The sequence below is a fragment of the Colletotrichum aenigma genome (assembly GCF_013390185.1).
Source record: "Colletotrichum aenigma strain Cg56 chromosome Unknown KSG_Cg56_contig05, whole genome shotgun sequence".
In the NCBI taxonomy this organism is placed as follows: Eukaryota; Fungi; Ascomycota; class Sordariomycetes; order Glomerellales; family Glomerellaceae; genus Colletotrichum; species Colletotrichum aenigma.
Window position 1 is genome coordinate 3,295,922 of NW_023500911.1, and position 18,133 is coordinate 3,314,054.

General features: G+C 55.1%; 6 protein-coding genes across 6 annotated transcripts; 4 read left to right on the plus strand and 2 right to left on the minus strand.

The window, feature by feature from the left end:
* Positions 1-2,795: 2,795 nt before the first annotated feature.
* On the plus strand, positions 2,796-5,257 carry PHOT2 (Phototropin-2; the record flags this gene model as incomplete). The annotated part of the gene is made up of 3 exons (XM_037323788.1): positions 2,796-3,184; positions 3,242-4,011; positions 4,065-5,257. The coding sequence occupies 3 exons, from the start codon at positions 2,796-2,798 to the stop codon at positions 5,255-5,257; spliced, it is 2,352 nt and encodes a 783-aa protein (XP_037177387.1).
* A 703-nt stretch (positions 5,258-5,960) lies between these two features.
* On the minus strand, positions 5,961-7,177 carry CGCA056_v008542 (uncharacterized protein; the record flags this gene model as incomplete). The annotated part of the gene is made up of 2 exons (XM_037323789.1): positions 5,961-6,468; positions 6,522-7,177. 2 exons carry the CDS (start codon positions 7,175-7,177, stop codon positions 5,961-5,963), a joined length of 1,164 nt encoding a protein of 387 aa, XP_037177384.1.
* Positions 7,178-9,245: 2,068 nt separating this feature from the next.
* naa20 (N-terminal acetyltransferase B complex catalytic subunit naa20) lies at positions 9,246-9,875 on the plus strand (the record flags this gene model as incomplete). The annotated part of the gene is made up of 2 exons (XM_037323790.1): positions 9,246-9,414; positions 9,472-9,875. 2 exons carry the CDS (start codon positions 9,246-9,248, stop codon positions 9,873-9,875), a joined length of 573 nt encoding a protein of 190 aa, XP_037177385.1.
* Positions 9,876-9,943: 68 nt separating this feature from the next.
* On the minus strand, positions 9,944-10,765 carry lvr-4 (Levodione reductase; the record flags this gene model as incomplete). Its single annotated transcript, XM_037323791.1, has 2 exons — positions 9,944-10,254; positions 10,318-10,765. The coding sequence occupies 2 exons, from the start codon at positions 10,763-10,765 to the stop codon at positions 9,944-9,946; spliced, it is 759 nt and encodes a 252-aa protein (XP_037177449.1).
* A 1,290-nt stretch (positions 10,766-12,055) lies between these two features.
* CGCA056_v008545 (putative glutaminase) lies at positions 12,056-14,718 on the plus strand (the record flags this gene model as incomplete). Its single annotated transcript, XM_037323792.1, has 4 exons — positions 12,056-12,220; positions 12,284-12,377; positions 12,444-14,405; positions 14,462-14,718. The coding sequence occupies 4 exons, from the start codon at positions 12,056-12,058 to the stop codon at positions 14,716-14,718; spliced, it is 2,478 nt and encodes an 825-aa protein (XP_037177390.1).
* Positions 14,719-16,323: 1,605 nt separating this feature from the next.
* Positions 16,324-17,603, plus strand: CGCA056_v008546 (putative RNA-binding protein; the record flags this gene model as incomplete). Its single annotated transcript, XM_037323793.1, has 4 exons — positions 16,324-16,375; positions 16,445-16,556; positions 16,637-16,986; positions 17,050-17,603. The coding sequence occupies 4 exons, from the start codon at positions 16,324-16,326 to the stop codon at positions 17,601-17,603; spliced, it is 1,068 nt and encodes a 355-aa protein (XP_037177388.1).
* Between the last annotated feature and the right edge of the window lie 530 nt (positions 17,604-18,133).

An 18,133-nucleotide genomic window follows, 5' to 3' on the forward strand; every position in this document is an offset into this window, starting at 1 on the left:
TATTGGCTCCCTTGCCGCTTCCATGCACTCAATGAGCCCCTCGCTCTACAACCCCCTCACCCAATGAGCAACAAACATCGACTGTGGTCCGCATGGCCATCTCTCTCGGCCATGGAAGCGTGATCCTTGCTCATGCTTGTCAGCATGCAAGGTACCGACGGCGCACATTGGATGAGATTACATGTCAACGGGCACTGACAAGTGCGATGACTTGCTCTGGGTCATAACACGACGACCTTTGTTTCGAATCTTCTTATCGTCTCATATAATTCGCCGTTCCAATCCCATCCGCCTCTCGCCTGGGCACTCCATGATTCCCGACTGCTATCATAAGCATCACGATGGCTGTCTACTCCTGGAGGATCGTCGCTTAGGTATCCATCTCTTCTCCGGGTTCAAGCAAGCCCGAGCAGCCTAGTAGATGTGCCCCGTCGATGGTAATGACAGGCAACGTCATCCCTGGCTTGCCATGGGCACAGCACCCGTGGCGCAGATGGTCACCATTCAGTCATCCCGCGCTATATTGTGGAAAGAAGGACCATCAACGCTTAGCCTGGTGCTTCGGGCAACATTGACAGAGGCTCGCTGTTGAAGATTTTCTTGGTCATTCAAGCCATCAGTCCGGGGGCTGATCTTTCGTCTCTACGTCTCCTTCCCCGCCTGCAGCAACTGAGCCAAATATTTCTCGAGCTGCCGCGTGGAAGTCTTGCTCGTTCTCGGTACTTTGCCGCGTGCTTCCCCAGCCGACTATTTAGTGTATGCAGATCCCAAGCAAGACACTGATCCTGGCCTGTGGAAGCTGGGCGCTGATGCACGATGCGTGATTTGAAAAGTGATAGCCCTGCTTCCAACAAAGATCACCGACGTCGAGCAACAAGCCAATGTCTGCTTCTTTGGTTCGGTCAGCATCGCGGCGTGGCCATGAGTGACAACGCCGAACGAGAGAGACAGCGTGGTTGCGACCCACGTGAGAACACAACAACGATACGACGGTTCAGGTCGTAGGCCATGGTGCCAGTCTCGACCGTCGGCAGATATATGACAATCACCAAAACGTCCCTTCAAGTCGTCTTCAAGAGGGCATCGTCCGTTCGCCGATTTGAGCCTTTGATCGCAGCTCCGGGGATCGAGCGAGCACGGGCTCCTGGCTGTATTCTGGCTTGCTCTGGTTGTCCAGGCTGATGGCATCGGTTCCAAACATTTCGGCCAGCGAGATGACGCGCAGGTCGATTCGGAAATGGTCCCCAACTTAGCCCCGTCTGCCATATGCCACTTTGCGGTTTTTGTTAGGTCGGGGGCGCCGCGCTTTTCCTCGATTAGGACCTTGGACGTGGTTCGGGGGTCGGCCGCGGTGGGGCCGATGCCGAAATTGGTCAAGGCGTCGAATATCCCGCCCCATAGCATTCAACCACGACCCAAGACGTTGGCTAAAGGACTTCGAAGTTGGAGCGTGAATATCCCCGTCATGGCATGGCACGGACAGCAATTCTCTTGTCTCGCGGCGAGTGCACCGCAGTAGCCGGTCTAGCCCGGCAGACCCTGACAACGTTGCTCTTGGTGCCGGCCGGCGACAGACTTGCCGAGAAGCATTGCAGGCGACGATATCACGCTCATCGCCATCGCTGCTGGCATCGTGGCATCCTTCACCACGGACTACCCTCAACGTTACTCTACATTGGCTTACTATTGCCTTTCGGGCTACGGTGCCAGTCGACGAAGGCATGTACCGCATCCTCCAATCCTTGCTCCCTTTTTCGTCCGTCTCACTGCCTGTTCTGCTTCTTGTTGCAGCGGCTTGATGCTAGGAAACCAGGTTATTCTTCCCCGTTAAGCCCGCAGATCCTCTTGTTAGGGGCAGCCGCACACCACCTTCGTGTTCAGCAAGGTTGATGGCGACGGTTCCCAGGGCTCCTGGTTCATTGGTGCAGCAGCGAAACTGCTTCCCAAAGGCGTATCTTCGACTGCACGACCCCGTCTTGAGCTACCTGGTCGCCCCCAGTCACCTAACGAGCATGTCAACACCCTGGTGTCGTCGAGCTGTTGTGTGGATGGATGATGGATGACGGTTCTTCTGCCCGAAGCCAGTGCCCATGGGCCGTGCTGAGCTCGTAGGCTTCGGACAAACCATCTGACTAGTCCCAACCCGTCACCCAACCCTAGAGTTGTCACCAGCCCAACAACAAAGACTAATTTGAGAGCCGGGCATGGCCATTTCAGCCATGAAAATTCTCCTGCACAGCCTGGAGCGATGCTCGAGCAGGCTAGCGCGCGATCGACGTGCTCGGCCGAAAGTCAAATCATCTTACCCATCCACCCATTGTGACGAGGTCTGAAGTGACCACCACAACACAACGCTGTGGGGTTTGATCTCTTCGGCTTGCCGCCAATATCGACAACGCTTGATTGATTGCCTGAATCAGACAGACGGCGAGAGGCACGGCCAGGCGGTTTGGCGGGTACCTGACACACTTGATTTTGGCTCGCTCACGGGCCTACGTGCCTGACATGCAGCTTGCGCTTCTTGCCTCGTCCGTCAATAGTCCCATCTTGTCGTCGTCGATCGTTGTCGGCACGCCCTCCTAGACCTGTGTGTACTTTTGCCGAGCCCCCCGTCTTTGATCAAACCCCCCCGCTGTTGAGATGGCGGCGCCCCGGCGCTTGTGGAATGATGTTGCAGGAGCCAATGGTTCGGAGCCACAGCTCTATTTCTTCTTTGATATACCCATGCCTCCGTTCGTCCACAATCCCTCAACCTCGACGCCTCATATAAAGTACTCCCGCTCTCAGCCAAGATCATGTCTCCATCGCCCGTCTCCCCTCAGGCCCGTGATCTCGGCTCCCGTTCTGTCCTTGCCCTATTCCGGCGGAAGAAGCACATGGCTCAAGTAGCTGCCAATCCCAACCACCGCCGACACAGGCACGGCGAACTTACTCAACCCCAGGCCAACGGTCCGTACAGCTCTCTCAGTGTCACGTCTCTCGCCAGCCAAAATTGCGACATGGATGTGGACGAGGGCGGTGCTGATATCCCCGATATCCCCTTGAAGCGGCCAGCCACCCGTCTGCCGCAGGACAAGACGTTCAACCCGTCTCGTTTCGAAGAAGCTTGGGTTGAGGACGACAGCAACTGGACTCATCACGGGCCCATCAACCCCAATGCTCTGAATGTTAGAAAGGACAGAAGGTGAGAGAATAGGTAACGGCTGCAGGTGCGTTGATGTTGACCAACCGGCTTTTGTAGTGCTGTGCAATCTCCCGAGATCCCTCCAAGGGGAAGGGTCAAGTCTCCCGAGCCTCTTCAAATCCATGAGCGGCATATGTCCTCCAGTCCACCCAGAAGCCCCCGCACACGATCTTCAAGATCGAGGGCAAACTCGACTACATCGTCATTCCAGACGAACGCCACCTCCTTGCCGCCTCTTCAAACCAAGGGCGCCGGAGACGACGAGATCCTCGAACCCCTAGCCGAAGAGGAGGTGGAGCCTGGATCATTCGACCTTGTGGTGCCTTCACATGGCGACAACGGCATCTACTCGCTGGAGACTCGGTCAGAGCTCCTCTTCTCGAAAGAACATTTGCAAGCCATCTTCAAGGACCATGTTCTGCTCCAACGTTTCACCGACTTCCTGCATTCCGCCCGACCCGACTCACTTCCGCTCCTCACGTACTATCTGGACTGCCTGAAAGCTTTACGCGCCATTGCGTACGCTAACGCCATCGCCCGCGGACTGGACTCGCTACCTGCACACGGGTTTTCAGTTCAAAATGCCGAAAACACCTCCAACACCTCGTTGGAGAAGAAGGCCGAGGCCGCCTTTGATGTCCTCGTGCAACAGGACCTCCCGGCCTACATTACGTACATGTGGATCCAGACAGTCAGCGTGTCCATCAAGAGACGCATCACGGGGACCCTTCCCGTCCAACTGAGGGAAATGTCAGAGGGGTTGGCGGAGGTATTCTGTCTGACGGATCCCTCAAGGCATGATAACCCCATTGTGTTCGCCTCAGAAGGTTGGTTAACCCACGGTAACGCTTCCAACGAACCCAGCTAACCTCATAAAAAGAGTTTCACAGAACCACGCAGTACGGAATGAACTATGTGATCGGCCGTAATTGTCGGTTTCTCCAGGGCCCGAAGACCAACCCTTTCAGCGTAAAGCGGATCCGAGATAAGATCCTGGCTGGCCAGGAGCACTACGAGACCTTCCTCAACTATCGCCGTGACGGCTCACCGTTCATGAACCTGCTCATGGTCGCACCCCTCTACGACAGCCGGGGTACGGTCCGCTACTTCATCGGCGCCCAAGTTGACGTCTCTGGCCTCGCCAAGGAAAGTTCCGGCCTAGACGCCCTCCAAAACCTTGTCGTGGAGAAGGAGGCTGCTGCTGCTGCTCATATACGGGAGCAGGAAGTCGATGAAGAGAAGGATGAGTTCCGGGACCTGAGCGAAATGTTCAACATGACAGAACTCGAGACCGTCCGCAGGCGAGGTGGCAATATGCATCGCGTTCCCCAAGACGAGGAACATGCAGCCACGTCAACGAACTGGCACAAGCCTCGCATCCTCATTCAGGATGAGACTTCGTCTATCCAACAACACAACTCAGCCCCGACCATTCACAGCGGTAAGCTCTCCGGCGTGTACGAGCACTATTTGCTAGTCCGCCCCTATCCCAGCCTGCGCATTCTCTTTGCTTCGCCCTCACTGAGGGTGCCCGGAATCCTGCAATCCAACTTTATGGACAAGATCGGCGGGTCCAATAGGGTCCGTGATGGCCTCCACAGGGCCTTCGCCGAGGGCCACGGGGTGACTGCAAAAGTTCGGTGGATGAGCAAGCCTTCCAGCGAAGGCCGGATCCGCTGGATACATTGCACACCACTCCTTGGCAGCAACAGTGCTGTGGGCGTATGGATGATTGTCCTTGTCGACGATGAATCTGACGCTGGCATGCGCAAGGGAAAAGAGGCTCCCCCGGTCGATGGACGTTTGCGTCGGACCGGTGCCCTGCAGCAACCGCGTCCCTCGAAAGATGACAACATGAGCCTGTCATCTTTCGCCGCGATGAACAAGGCCCGCGACGAAGTAGATGCGCCCGCAGATTTCGACATTGACCCAGACCGGCCTGGAAGTCGAGCGAGTCGATCGAGTCGGCTGAGCCGAGGGCCTGCCGGATCCCGCCGACCCATGTCCCCGGCCTTCAGCGACAACGACGAGCCTCCCCGGCCTGCGTACAAGGTGCGGCTGGAGGAGGATTAGTCGCGCGCAACTTGGAAGACTTGAAAATGGCCCATTTGTTCCTTTGTACTTGATACCACAAAACTCACAACTTTCTTGTTACCGGCACCGGATTATAACGTTACACCGCGTGCAAGCATTGATCTAGAAAGGAAGGTGGTTTGCAGTCACCAGATGTATCATGCTGAATGCATCCCTTCCGTAGTATATACACCCTAATTCAATATTTGCGTCATACCGCACTCTCTACGACACTCCTTTGATGAGTGAAGTCAAGTTGCATGCGGTGTGGAGCAGAGTCTGGCGCCCATCAGTGTGGACTTTTCACACCCACGCCACCACGCTCACCAGTGCTAGCCAGCGACAACCAGATTTCTTTGAAAGGGTCGTTAGATCCTAGTCATATCTGAATGTCCGAATTGGACCCCTCAGCAATTCCAGTCGTACATTGTGCTATTGGGGTAGGCGCCAGGCGAGTTCGGGAGCAGGGTGATATTTTTAGGCTTCATTGACTTATCGTCATGTTCATCAGCTCGTCAAATTCATGTAGTCTAAAAGTACGAGCTGCAAAGGCCTCCTCAGGCCTACCAAAGACACTCGTTATCTAGCCCGACGCACATCCCGCGTAACCCAACCTTGGGACACGACAGAATCAACCTATATTGTCTATGCAGAGGAAAGCGTGGGTATGGTTGGCATCGTGGAAGATGTCGATAGGCAAGTCTCAGGCCGGAGCAGAACCGGCTTGCTCTAGTAATCGTGCACGCCATCCATCGCAGACCTCCTCAAAGCCACTCACAACATCGCCACATACCCCCGCGCACTCGCGTTTCCGCAGTCTCTCGCTCCAGTTTCCACGTGTGAGCCACCGCTCGCCTTCCTCGCAGAGCTCCTCTTCTCTCCTGATCTCAGCAACTAGCTCCTTGGCGCTCTTCAACCGACGGGTGGCTGTCGTAGTCGTCTGCCTCGACATGTGCAAGGTGTCCGATAAGTAGTTGAGGCTCTGGACGAGGTCACTTGTGAGGGTGTGGAGCGCCGTTAAGGAGTCATATGCTTTCGTCGTTGGCCGGGGCATTGACTCTGACAGCTCGAGTAGGAGGGGCAACAAGTCGTCGACGGTCTCTGAATCTGGAGGCGGGACGAGCGGAGAAAGCAGCGGAAACGTCAAATTATGTAGTTGACGGGTCTGGTGTGTCAGGTGGGTCGTGAGTGCCGAGTGAGCGGTGATAAGCCTGGTCAAAGTCAGGAAATAATGCGTGGCTACGGCATGCTGCCGGTGACATACCTCGTTGCGCTGCCCTCGACGCCGGCCTGAGATCCAAGATCCCTCAAGCTCTCCGTTACGCGGCTAAAGACCCCATCCGTGGGCCCCCCGTTGCTCTCTGTCCCTCTTCTAGCCAGTGACTCCACCGCATCGATTTTTGCGACCAGGCTAGGAAGCATGCCTGGAGAGTCGAGATCCGACTCAGACCCGTATTCACTGCCATCGTACTCGCTCCCGCTTCTGCGGTGGCCCCGCCGGGGAGGCGACGGAGGGCCCAGGTTGAGATTCCTGGCCTTGCTGCCAGCTTCACCAAGGCTTGCGACATCAACACCACTGTCCCGTGTTCCCTCTGCGCCCGGTTTGCCATCGGCCTCCTCGACACTGATGTTTGGGGCACCAGTCTCGTCTTCGTAGTATTCTCCCTCGTCGCCCGAATCGGAGAAGGCGTCGGCCAGCTCGTCTGCGAGATTCCCCAAGCCGTTCCCGGCAGCCGCGCCCCCACTGGCGTAGGATACATCGAGAGCATCTTGTTGGTTGAAGCTGCCCCTTAGGGGCGTTGTCGATTCGTGTGTTGAAGATCTCGACTGTCGGCGGTGCTGGGGAGACGAGGTTGCGCTGTACTGGTATGAGGCATCGACGCTCGAGGCGTGACGCGAGTGGCTCGGAGTCGAAGGCATCATGGAATCGGGTCGGAGAAAAGGAGTGGCGGTCGGTCGCTCGGCAGTACGGGCCCAGAACTGGTGTGGGAAAGCCGTACGGACGAGAGTTATATGTAGAAAAGGCCGGATCGATGACACTCCGCGGCGTGCGTGTCGTGGCAATCAACAAGCAAAGCAGACGAGTGTTGTTGCTCTGCTTGACCCGGGGTTGCTGGTGCAGAAACAAACAACAGGGGTTGTCGCATCAAATATACAACCAGGAAGACCCAAGTGGAGGACACTGCAGCAGGATGAAGGCGGGTTGGTGCTCGAGGGCCGCAGTCACGCAACAAAAAACAACGTCGAGCGGAGCAAAGCAAATGCTTGTTCGACAGCCCATGCAAGTCAACGTCGTGGAAAATAGAGAACGCGGGCGTGGGCAACGGCAAGGGCAGAGGCGATGGCGATGGTAATGGTAATGGCGAGCGGCTGTGCGGGCGAGCTTGGGAATATTACCTCTCTTATTAGGAGAGCAGGCGGATTGCGGATAGGGCGAGCGTCCAATTAATGCAATTTGCTGGGCGGGCACGGCGGGCTTTGCTTTGTTGTTGATTATTATCGGCCGATGGATACTCGTAATAAGGTAGACCGGGCTAAGACGAGATTCCTTTGCGCCTGTGCGTCGGGTCGTCCTCTGTGTCTTGGCCGTGGACCTCTGCAGTCGTTGCTTGAGTACCCCCACCTACCTTAGTGAGGATGCTGCAGGGCAGTTCGACTATGTCCAAACTGCAGTGTAAGTCAAAGAACCAAAGGCATGTACCTGTTTGGGACGATAGGCAGAGGGGAAGGGAAGGAGAAGAAAAAAAGAGAAAAAAAAAGGAGGCCGAGATGCCGACTTGCTGGATCGCCAGTTTGATGTGAGACACCGACCGCTGCCCTGTGGTGTAACTGAAATGTACCTACCTTTCTCTGTAAGGTGAATCTACCTAGGTAAAGCACTCACCTACCTTGGGTACCTACCTACCTTACCTAGGTAACCTAAGGTATGTAGCCTGTGCCACGCTGCTGACTCCTGCGTCTGGGTCCCCTGTGGCCAGACGGGCTTTTCCCATCCAGGGCCCGGTATCCAGGCCGTTTAGGGCATCTGTCAGCTCCTTAGCACACGGTCCCTGCATAGGTGCCCGCTTTCCAGAGCTGTACCTAAGGGGGAGGGAGGGGGGGGGGGGGGGGGGGTGCGCTAGCAGAATGAAGGCAGTCTGTTCGCAGTATGTTGAAAATTTAGCATTATGCTTACACTTAGTTATGAACTAACTATAAATAGTATAATATTATTATAAGCTATAATACTATATATAAATACTTACTACAAATAGTATAATATTAAAATAAATAAAAATTAAAAAAAAAGAGGTAATTCACTTTATAGCTAGAAATTAAGTAAGTTTAAGAGAATAAAAGTTTTTATTTTTATATTTAAACTTAAGACTTTTATGATATTTTATATAGTTTTATAGCTATAGTATATTATATTATTTAATAGAGTCTAAGTACTAACCTTTTTAAGTAGGCTTAGGTGCTAGTTTATAAAGCCCTAAGGGTACTAAGCACTATAAGTAAGTGTACTTACCTTACGCCCTGCTTTACGCCTACCTACCTTAGCACACTAACACTTACTTATTATACTAACGTGCGAACAGAGTATTGAGGGAACATAACGTGCCAGACCCCCCCCCCCCCTCCCGGGTAGGTACCTACCTTGGTAAGGTAGGCAAGGTTCCTTACCTAAGTACCTAAGGCGCCGTTGCACACCTTATTATGTCAGCACAGAAAACCCCTCCCCCTCCACTTCTTTGAGATTCATGGACACGGCTGTTATCGTTGTGGTCTACCAACACTGTCCGAACCAAAAACATTTGGTTGCCGGCGCTGCTTTCGCGGACCCTTTGTCTTTGTCCGGCCCTCGCGCTCCATTCATGCCTAACTCTTCAGCTGTACACCCTGCAGCTTTATCACAGTTGGAGTCTGACCATCACCACCCACAGCCACTTCCTGGCGCAGACACTCCTCGATAGTTCCGACTCCAAGTTCGCGGTCCGGTTCCGCAGTCATGGCCACCTTTCGTCGTTTCCGCCCCGACGATGTCAACAAGTTCTCCAAATGCAACCTCGATCCTCTGACCGAGACGTACGAATTGGCGTTCTACCTCCAGTATCACGCAAAGTGGCCTTCCATGTTCCAGGTTTGCGAGGACATGAATGGAAATATCATCGGCTACAGTACGTCAACAACAACACTGCCAAAGGCATGGTGGACCCATCTGACATGATACCCAGTCATGGGCAAGCTCGAATCTTCGCCCGATGTCTACAAGTTCTCGGAGCACTACCTCCCCTGGCATGCTCACATTACTGCCCTCACCGTCGCGCCCGAAGCGAGAAGGCTGGGCATTGGCAAGATACTCTGTGAGCAGTTGGAGGCCGCCGCCGACGCAAACGATGCTTGGTTCGTCGACTTGTTCGTTCGCACCAGCAATCACAAGGCCATTACGTTTTACAAGAACTTGGGTTACAGCGTCTTTCGCGTGGTCAAGGACTACTATGGCGACCATGCTACGGATCCTACGCTCGACAGCGAGGACGCGTTCGATATGAGAAAACCCATGAAGAGGGACATCAAGCTCCAGCATGTAAGAGACGACGGAGAGAAGCACGAGGTTGATCCATCCGATGTTTGGTGAGAACTTGGACCATCTTCTCCGGCACAACCCGCCTGCACCTCAGATCAGCGCAACGTGCCATCGCCCGCTCAAAGCCACGCACCATCGACGTTATAGACGCTGCCGCTTACGAAAGAGCTCTCTGGGCCGAGCAAGAATGCGATGACGTTTCCGCACTCCTCCGCGGTACCCTGGCGTTGGAATGCCGTCGGCTCATCGAACTCGGCGTCCGACGGGCGGTTGTGGAACTTCCAGGCCTTCTCCATCAGCGGCGTGTAGATGGCCCCGGGAGCTACGGCATTGACCCGCACCTCGCGACCTCCGTTCTCGTTGGCCGCCGCGCGGGTAAGACCAATTACACCATGTTTGCTGGCGTCATATGCGCCGTGTTTGGCGAAACCTAGGCAGTCGGCTTGTCAGACGAGTCTCCTGCAATGGGTCCCTCAAAGAAATGACAGCGTACCTTTGACGCCATGTATCGAGGCCACATTGACAATCGAGCCGCCGTCCACTACATTTCTTAATTCCGCCCTGAGGCAGTACATGCACCCCGTCAAGTTGACAGCAATGATCTTGTCCCATTCCTCATCCTCTAGGTCCGCGACAGCCCGGATGCCGTGGTGCTTGCCTATGACGCCTGCGACGTTGGCCGCTCCGTCCAGACGGCCAAACTGCGCGATGATACCGCTTATCCAACCTTCGACTTGATCCTTTTTCGAAACGTCCACCCTCGTTACCGAAAATGGCATCTTTTGCTCTGAAAAATAGGCCTCAGCCTCTTTCAGGGCATCGGGGTCGACGTCGGCAAGACACACAGTTGCCCCTCGCTTGGCAACGATCTTTGCCGTGGCTAGGCCGATGCCACTGGCACCGCCGGTAAAGGCATAGACCTTTCCTTCGAGTGATGCCATTGCAGTGGCTCTACTTGTATATGAAGACCTGCGAATAGATGCCGCTAAGAGTTCCAAATCGTTGAGTCGAGAGGGTGTCGTGTGGACAAATTGGGTATCCCAAAGCTGGGTCGCATCGTGAGGGACACGGCCTAATATCCCGTGGATCCGATGCTAAGCCGCCACCAATCACAAGACGTCGGCACTGACTAAGACGGATGTGTTCGCACACACTTGACCCGGACCGAGGAAGGCGAGGGTCTGGGGTAATCGCAGTGCTCAGGATGGCTGTTCGACCCCGAAGCTCGTGAAAAATATCGTCCCGTCAAGACGTTTGCGACTTCACGGGTGCGGGCCAAGCTTCTCTGTGTCGGCTGAGTTGCTCTCGCAGTTAGACGGGCGAGCAAGAGTGGGAAGGACAGCAGATCCCAGGTTAAGTAAGTGCCTGCCAACTTTGCCGATCCTTCGTCCCGTGTGAGAGTTCCAGTGGTTGGTTGCCTTTTCCCTTCAAGAATGAGGGCGTATCTGAAGTTGAGTTGACAGCCGGCGGCCTTCATAGACTCGCACAGACAGCATGCTGGCATCGGGAGTCTAAAAACGTGGCCAACCCAACACAACCTTTGTAGCCAGACATTTACTTAGTGAGTGGGCGGGTTGTCCTTTTTGCGCGCTGGGCATGACCTGACGGGAGACCTGATATAAGATCAGCTCCCACAGAACACTTCGGTTGTTTGTGTGTGGTGAATGGAACCCCGCAAAAGCAGACCCCGCAGCCCCCCATATCACAGGGGCTCGTGGCGCGGCAGTTCGTGTTTGATTGGTGCCCGTGGAGTCGGAGGACGGGAGCTGCAGCGAGCCCAGCCTTGCTCTCCCCCACCTGACCCGCCATCCTGACGTACATGGTGCCCAGCTCTGCGCCGGCTCTTGCACCTCGCCATGCTCCTTTACCTGTGACGGGATGCAGCTCCTACCCCAGATTTCTCCAACTGTTCCCGTGCCATCCCAAAACTGGGCTAAAGACGACCACTCCCTTCGAGTTGCGGTAAAACCGAGAGAGGGAAGGGTTTGCATCTTGTCCGAGCCCATCTCCTGATTTTCCCTCTCGCCGCCTCACCTGACCTGACGCTGCATCTCCTCTTCCAGGGTCCTTAACATTGTGCGGCCTCCGGCATTTCTGTTATTTATACAGCAGACGAGAGACGAGCTCCCTACAATATTCTGAGCCGTATCTTTTAATCTTCTTCTTCGTGATTACCGTGGCGAGCGGTGTTCGACTGTCTCTGGAGCCGGTCTCGAAACGATCTCTTCGCCATGCAGCTATTCTCACTCCTGGCCGTCGCCGTGACGGTCGGCGCCTCTACTTTGACGCCTCCCGTTCTTCCGCTGATTGTCCGCAACCCGTACCTCAGCACTTGGTTGGGCAACGCCCGCGATGCGCCTTGGGAACATTGGCCCATGTTCTGGACCGGGAGCAGCGTGAGCTCTAGAGCCACAGTCTTCGTCAAACATACGTGTTGCTGACTTTGAACCGCGCTCCAGGTCGGCTTCTCCGTCATGGCATCTGTTCCAGAGTCCAATACTGTTTATCCGCTGCTCGGACGACCCCAAGACTCCTTGTCCTCGTCTTCCAAGTGTGTTTGACCTGCTTGCGGACGTGACAACACCTTGAACTAACATTCTTCCCGAAACTACAATATAGCCTTCCCAACATACCTAGGCGCTACGTTTGATGCTTCGACCACGAATCTGTCGTACTCGATTGCCCCGCCAAGGGGGTCTTCGGCGCCGGTCAAAATCGTCCTTTCGTTTCTGTCCCCAATCACGCCCACGTCAACCTTCCGCCAATCCGTACCTGCTGCGTATCTGACAATCCATGCCGAGGGGTCCTTCGATATCAATATCTACACGGATTTGAATGGCGAGTGGGTGAGCGGCAACCGGGACAACAAGATTGTCTGGGACCTCCTCAAGCCCCAAGGCGCCAAGGAGCAAGGTGCGGTCCTGAAGACCTGGCAGGTCTCAAGGCAAACACAACAACTTCTTACCGAGTTCGCCGACCACGCAGAATGGGGAACGCTGCATTTCACTGGCCCCGCCGACGTCTACCACCAATCAGGGACGTCTGGAATCCTGCGACAGCACTTTGCGACCAAAGGCAATTTGAAGAACGAGGTAGATACTTTGTACCGGAAGATCATGGACGAGGAGCCGGTGTTTGCCTTTGCCAAGACATTCCACCTGAGTAACAACACGGGGGCCGGTCTTTCATCGACAGACAGCGTGTTGTTCACTTTCGCCCTTGTTCAAGATCCAGTTGTCCAGTTTGCAGCCGCCAGAGGGTTGACGCAGATGAGGCCTCTGTGGTCTTTCTACTTTGCAACCTCACCCGAGCTGATCCAATACCACTATGATGACTTTGCCGTCGCCAACCTTCTGGCAAGAAACTATTCGGACCAGCTGGCCGTTGACGCTTTTGCCTCCGGCTCCCAGGACTACCAAGACATTGCTGCGCTGTCTGCCCGCCAAGTCCTCGGTGCAACCCAGTTCTCAGGAACTCCTGATGACCCCATCCTGTTCCTAAAGGAAATATCTTCAAACGGGAACTTCCAGACTGTAGACGTCATCTTCCCAGCATTCCCATTCTTCCTGTACACGAATCCTCGCTGGCTTGCTTACCTTCTCGAACCTCTTTTGGAACATCAACTGAGCGGCCAATACCCGAATGACTACAGTATGCATGATTTGGGCTCACATTTCCCCAATGCTACTGGACACCCCGATGGCAAAGATGAGTACATGCCCGTGGAGGAGTGCGGAAACATGCTCATCATGGGTTTGGCCCTTGTCAACGCCTTCAAGTACGACACTCAGCCGGCGTTCATCCAGTCCGTTGATGGTCTTGCTGATCCACTAACGTTGTTGGACCCCAAGAACTCCGGCGGGCGACCTTTGGCGCTGTCTCCCGATGTCTATGGCATGGATCGTTCATCAGCTGTCACTGCCTTCAGAGGAGCCAAGGAGGCTGAAAAGTGGGTGTCCAGGTCTTACGAACTTTGGACCAAGTGGACGGGATATCTCGTTCGCGAGTCGCTCATCCCAGCCAACCAGCTCTGCACTGATGATTTTGCCGGCTGGCTTGCCAATCAAACAAACCTCGCCTTGAAAGGCATCATTGGGATCAAGGCCATGGCCGAGATCGCCGACGTCTTGGGGAAGACGGATGACTCCAAGTACTACTCGGACATCGCCAGCGACTACATTGAACAATGGCAAGGCTTCGGAATCTCAAGAGACGGCTCCCACGCCAAGCTGGCGTACACGTGGTACGGCTCTTGGACGACCATCTACAACCTCTACGCAGACTCTCTGCTTTGCTTCCACTTGCCAGAACGAAAGGCGGCATTACGGGGTGGACGTATCGCGGAGTGGTTGCAAAGGACCTTGAGTATGGGCTCTCAGACGTCTTTCATCCCGGACCAGGTCTACAGCATGCAGAGCAACTGGTACCATGCGGTTCTGCAGCATTACGGCCTTCCGCTGGACAGCCGTCATCTGTATACGAAGAGCGACTGGCAATTCTTCGCCGCGGCCGTCACGAGCAAGAAAACTCGCACTGAGATACTTCAGAGTATCGCAGGATGGGTCAACGAGACGACAACTGGTAAGAGGGCAGTATTTGATGACCGAGCCTGAGACATGCTAACAAAGCCATCGTAGACCGACCTATGACCGACCTGTACGAGACGGAGGGCACTGGTGGATGGCCCGGGCCACATTTTATGGCCAGACCTGTTGTTGGGGGCCACTTTGCCTTCCTGGCATTGGAGAGAGCATGTGGAGGAAAGGCAGTCGAAGGTCTCAGCTTCTTAGATGAGCCGGGGGCGTTCACGGAAATAGATGTCCGTAGGGCTCTCGAGGTAGAGGCTGTCGAGGGAGGGGACGTTGAGCAACTACCAGTGATGGAAGACTTGTAGAGCTCGTAATCCAATGAGACCAGAAACGCAAACGTAGTCGGAGTATCAATAGCCGAATATCAATTCGATTGGGCCTCGGTCGTCCATCAACCCATAAAAAGTGCCTTGCATTAGAAGAGCAGTTGCGCATCACACAAACAAACACCATTGCGAGTGAATGCATAATGCAGGACGTTGAGGGAGCTCAAAGGCCATTCGCCTAAGGTTGTGTTCACAGGATGTCCCGTCAACTCTATCGATTTTGGTTTGATGTATGATTTGGTCTGGGGTTGAACACGCATGCCGACATTTACCTTTGGACATCAAGGTCTGGGCCCGTGGTCTAGAAACATCGCACGCCAGGACGGCAGGTCAAGCAGTATTACGCCTGTTTGCCTTCGCCATCCCGAATTGTTAAAGCTGTGGGTCTACGTCGTAAGGGCAGTCGGCTCCGCAGCACTTGGTGGCAGTCTGGTAGATAATGAGGTGCCATGTGTAGGCCAGCAAAAGTGCAGCTTAGGAGGTGTGTATCGCCGTCTGCCTACCTAGTATCGACCTGCAAGCACAGTTGGCTCGTGCGCGTTGGGAAGAAAACAAAGAGCTAGACTGATTATGGAGTAGTCATATGCTAAATCTCGCCAAATCAACATGGGGCATTCGCTTCAAAGCAGGCTCACGCAGGGGAGGGGACTGTCGTAGCTTCTGACTGGTCAGCGAACACAGGGAGAGGACACAGGCACGCTGGGCTCCTCCGCGCACGGCTGCAGCTTTCCCTTTCCCAAATTTTTCTTCGTACGGTTCCCACCCTTCCCCGGCTGCAGTCACAGTCAATCAATCAATCACAGAGCAGTCTTTTCTCGCCTCCCCTGTTCGCTGGCGTTGCCTGCTCTGCTCTTGCTGCTGCTGCTCCTTCTGCCCGCCCTGTCTTTCTTTTCCTCAGGACCAAAACTCTAGCCCTGTCTGCACCTGCCTAGCCTGCTGGTCCGCCTCACCTGCTCCAGGCTGCCTATTGCTTGCATCCACGGGTCGTCTGTGCCTTCCCTGACTGACACCCTGAGTACCTTACCTTGGTAAAGTAGGAAGTGTACGGATACTGTCCAGTCTAGACTACCAACAGCACCCCCCAACTCAGCACTAGGCTTCTACTACCAGTAGTACCTGACGGTAAGACGGTACCATACAATTGACCACGCGCGCCCCAAGGCACGCACGCACACGCTCCTTCGTCGTATCCCATCCCACCCACGCCTCGACCTTCCGACGCCTTTTCCTCTCCTTCACATCACTCACTCTTCCTCTTTCCTACCTGGCATCTCCACGCCGCGTCCTTCCTCCCGATTGATGCTTTTCGCTAAACGCATCTAATTACTTATCGGCGACCGTAATTCTTCCCTTTCTATTTCATTCGTCCCGTCCCGTCTTGTCGACTTTTTTTTTTTTCTTCCTCTCTCCCCCTAACCTCGATTGAGGCTCCAGCCTGATTCTATCCCTCTGTTCTGACCAATCTGCCATCACAACAGAAGAGTCTGCGTCAGTCACCAGTGATCGCGTCGCTGGCCAGCTTCCCCCAGCTACCAACACCCAAACACCGACGTTTTTACAGTCGACGGAACAGCATCACTCAACATGGCTACCACATCCATGGATTACGAGGCCGCCAATGGCGACCGCTACGATGGTTCGTTTTATCTCGATGCTGCCCGTCGCCCTCAAACCAATTCGGCACTGACAGATTCACGCCCTGCAGACGAGGCTCCTCGTTACGAGCGCGACAACCGCAGCGTTTCCCCTCGTCCCATCCGCGATGATGGCGACTCTGGACGCCGTCGCTCTGCTTCGCCCGCTGGTAACGGCGACCGGTACGCAAATTTCCGTCCTTCTCAGCCAATTTGGTTTTTTTCCCTCTCGCTTTTTGACTGACAAGCTTCTCTGGTTCCAGTGGCAACAAGGACGAGACTGGCTCCAAGGGTGGCGATGATGACGGCGCTATCAACCCTGGCTCCAACCTCTTCGTCACCGGCATCCACCCTCGTCTGACCGAGTCTGAGGTCACTCGTTTGTTCGAGAAGTACGGTGAGGTTGAGAAATGCCAGATCATGCGCGACCCTCACACCAAGGAGTCCCGTGGTTTCGGCTTCGTCAAGATGGTCACCTCGGACCAGGCCGATGCTGCCAAGGAGGGTCTGCAGGGAGAGCAGATCGAAGGTCGTACTCTCAGCATCGAGAAGGCCCGACGTGCTCGTCCTCGCACTCCCACCCCGGGCAAGTACTTTGGTCCTCCCAAACGTGGTAAGTCCTGCCTTCCCAGTCAATGTCTTGTTTGTAGCAGTCTACTGACGCTTAATCCAATAGAGGGCGGCGGCGGCGGCCGCGGCGGCGGTCGATTTGGCGACCGCTATGATGACAGACGTCGTGGTGGTTACGGAGGCGGCTACGGAGGTGGTGGCGGTGGCGGCGGCTACGGCCGCGATGACCCCTACCGTTACCGTGGCTACGACAGACGCGGCTACGACGACCGCAGCGGTGGCTACGAGCGCGGCTATCGTGAGGACCGAGGCTACGACCGCAGCTATCGCGAAGACCGTGGTGGCTACGAGAGACGCGACCGCGGCGGCGGTGGTGGCGGCGGCGGCAGCGGCGGTGGCGATGACAGCTACAGCGGCGGCGGCGGCCGAGTGGACCGCTACGGTGGTGGCGGTAGCCGCGAGGACCGCGGTGATCGCTACGCCCGTGGTGGCCCTGATGAACGTCGCGGCGGCGCTGGCTACGAGCGTGAGCGCGGCTACGACAGGCCCGCTGATCGCGACGGTGCTCGTTCTCGCGATGCCCCTGCTGCTGGTGCAGGTTACAGCGATGCGCCTGCCCGCTCTGAGGCCCGTGAGCCCTACGGAGGTTGGATTATTTGATTACCTATCCGCCCGCATACTCTGATTGCTAACATGTCTAGGTTCTCGCTGATTTCCTACACCTTTCACCACATGCTGTTGATGCGTCAAGTTTCTTGGCAATCGACAGATGCTTCTTCTTCCATCTTTCATAGTGCGATCGATTACGGCGGATATCCCAAAAACTTGCGTCTCATGGAGTTCTTGTGCACTACAACTAGTCGGGATGGAAGCACAAAAAATGGGGTTTTCGGCCTGCGTGGTTTACCTTTTCTGAGCCCCGGCATTCTCGCTCATGACGGCTCAAATGCGAGAATTCATTGCCATACTAGACGGCATATTCCTCTCAAGTAATGCTGTTTCAGGACGACGAATGTCTGGCGGTTTCTCTGGTAGCTTTGGCAAAAAATCAACGCGGCAAAACGGCAGGCTTCGACAGGCTTTGGCCAGAGTGAAAGTCACTTTACCCTCTCGTGGATCAGCACTCTCGTTACACCAAGTCATGGGCCCGCGCCGGTCTATGGCTGTTCCCCTTACGCAAACCAATTTTC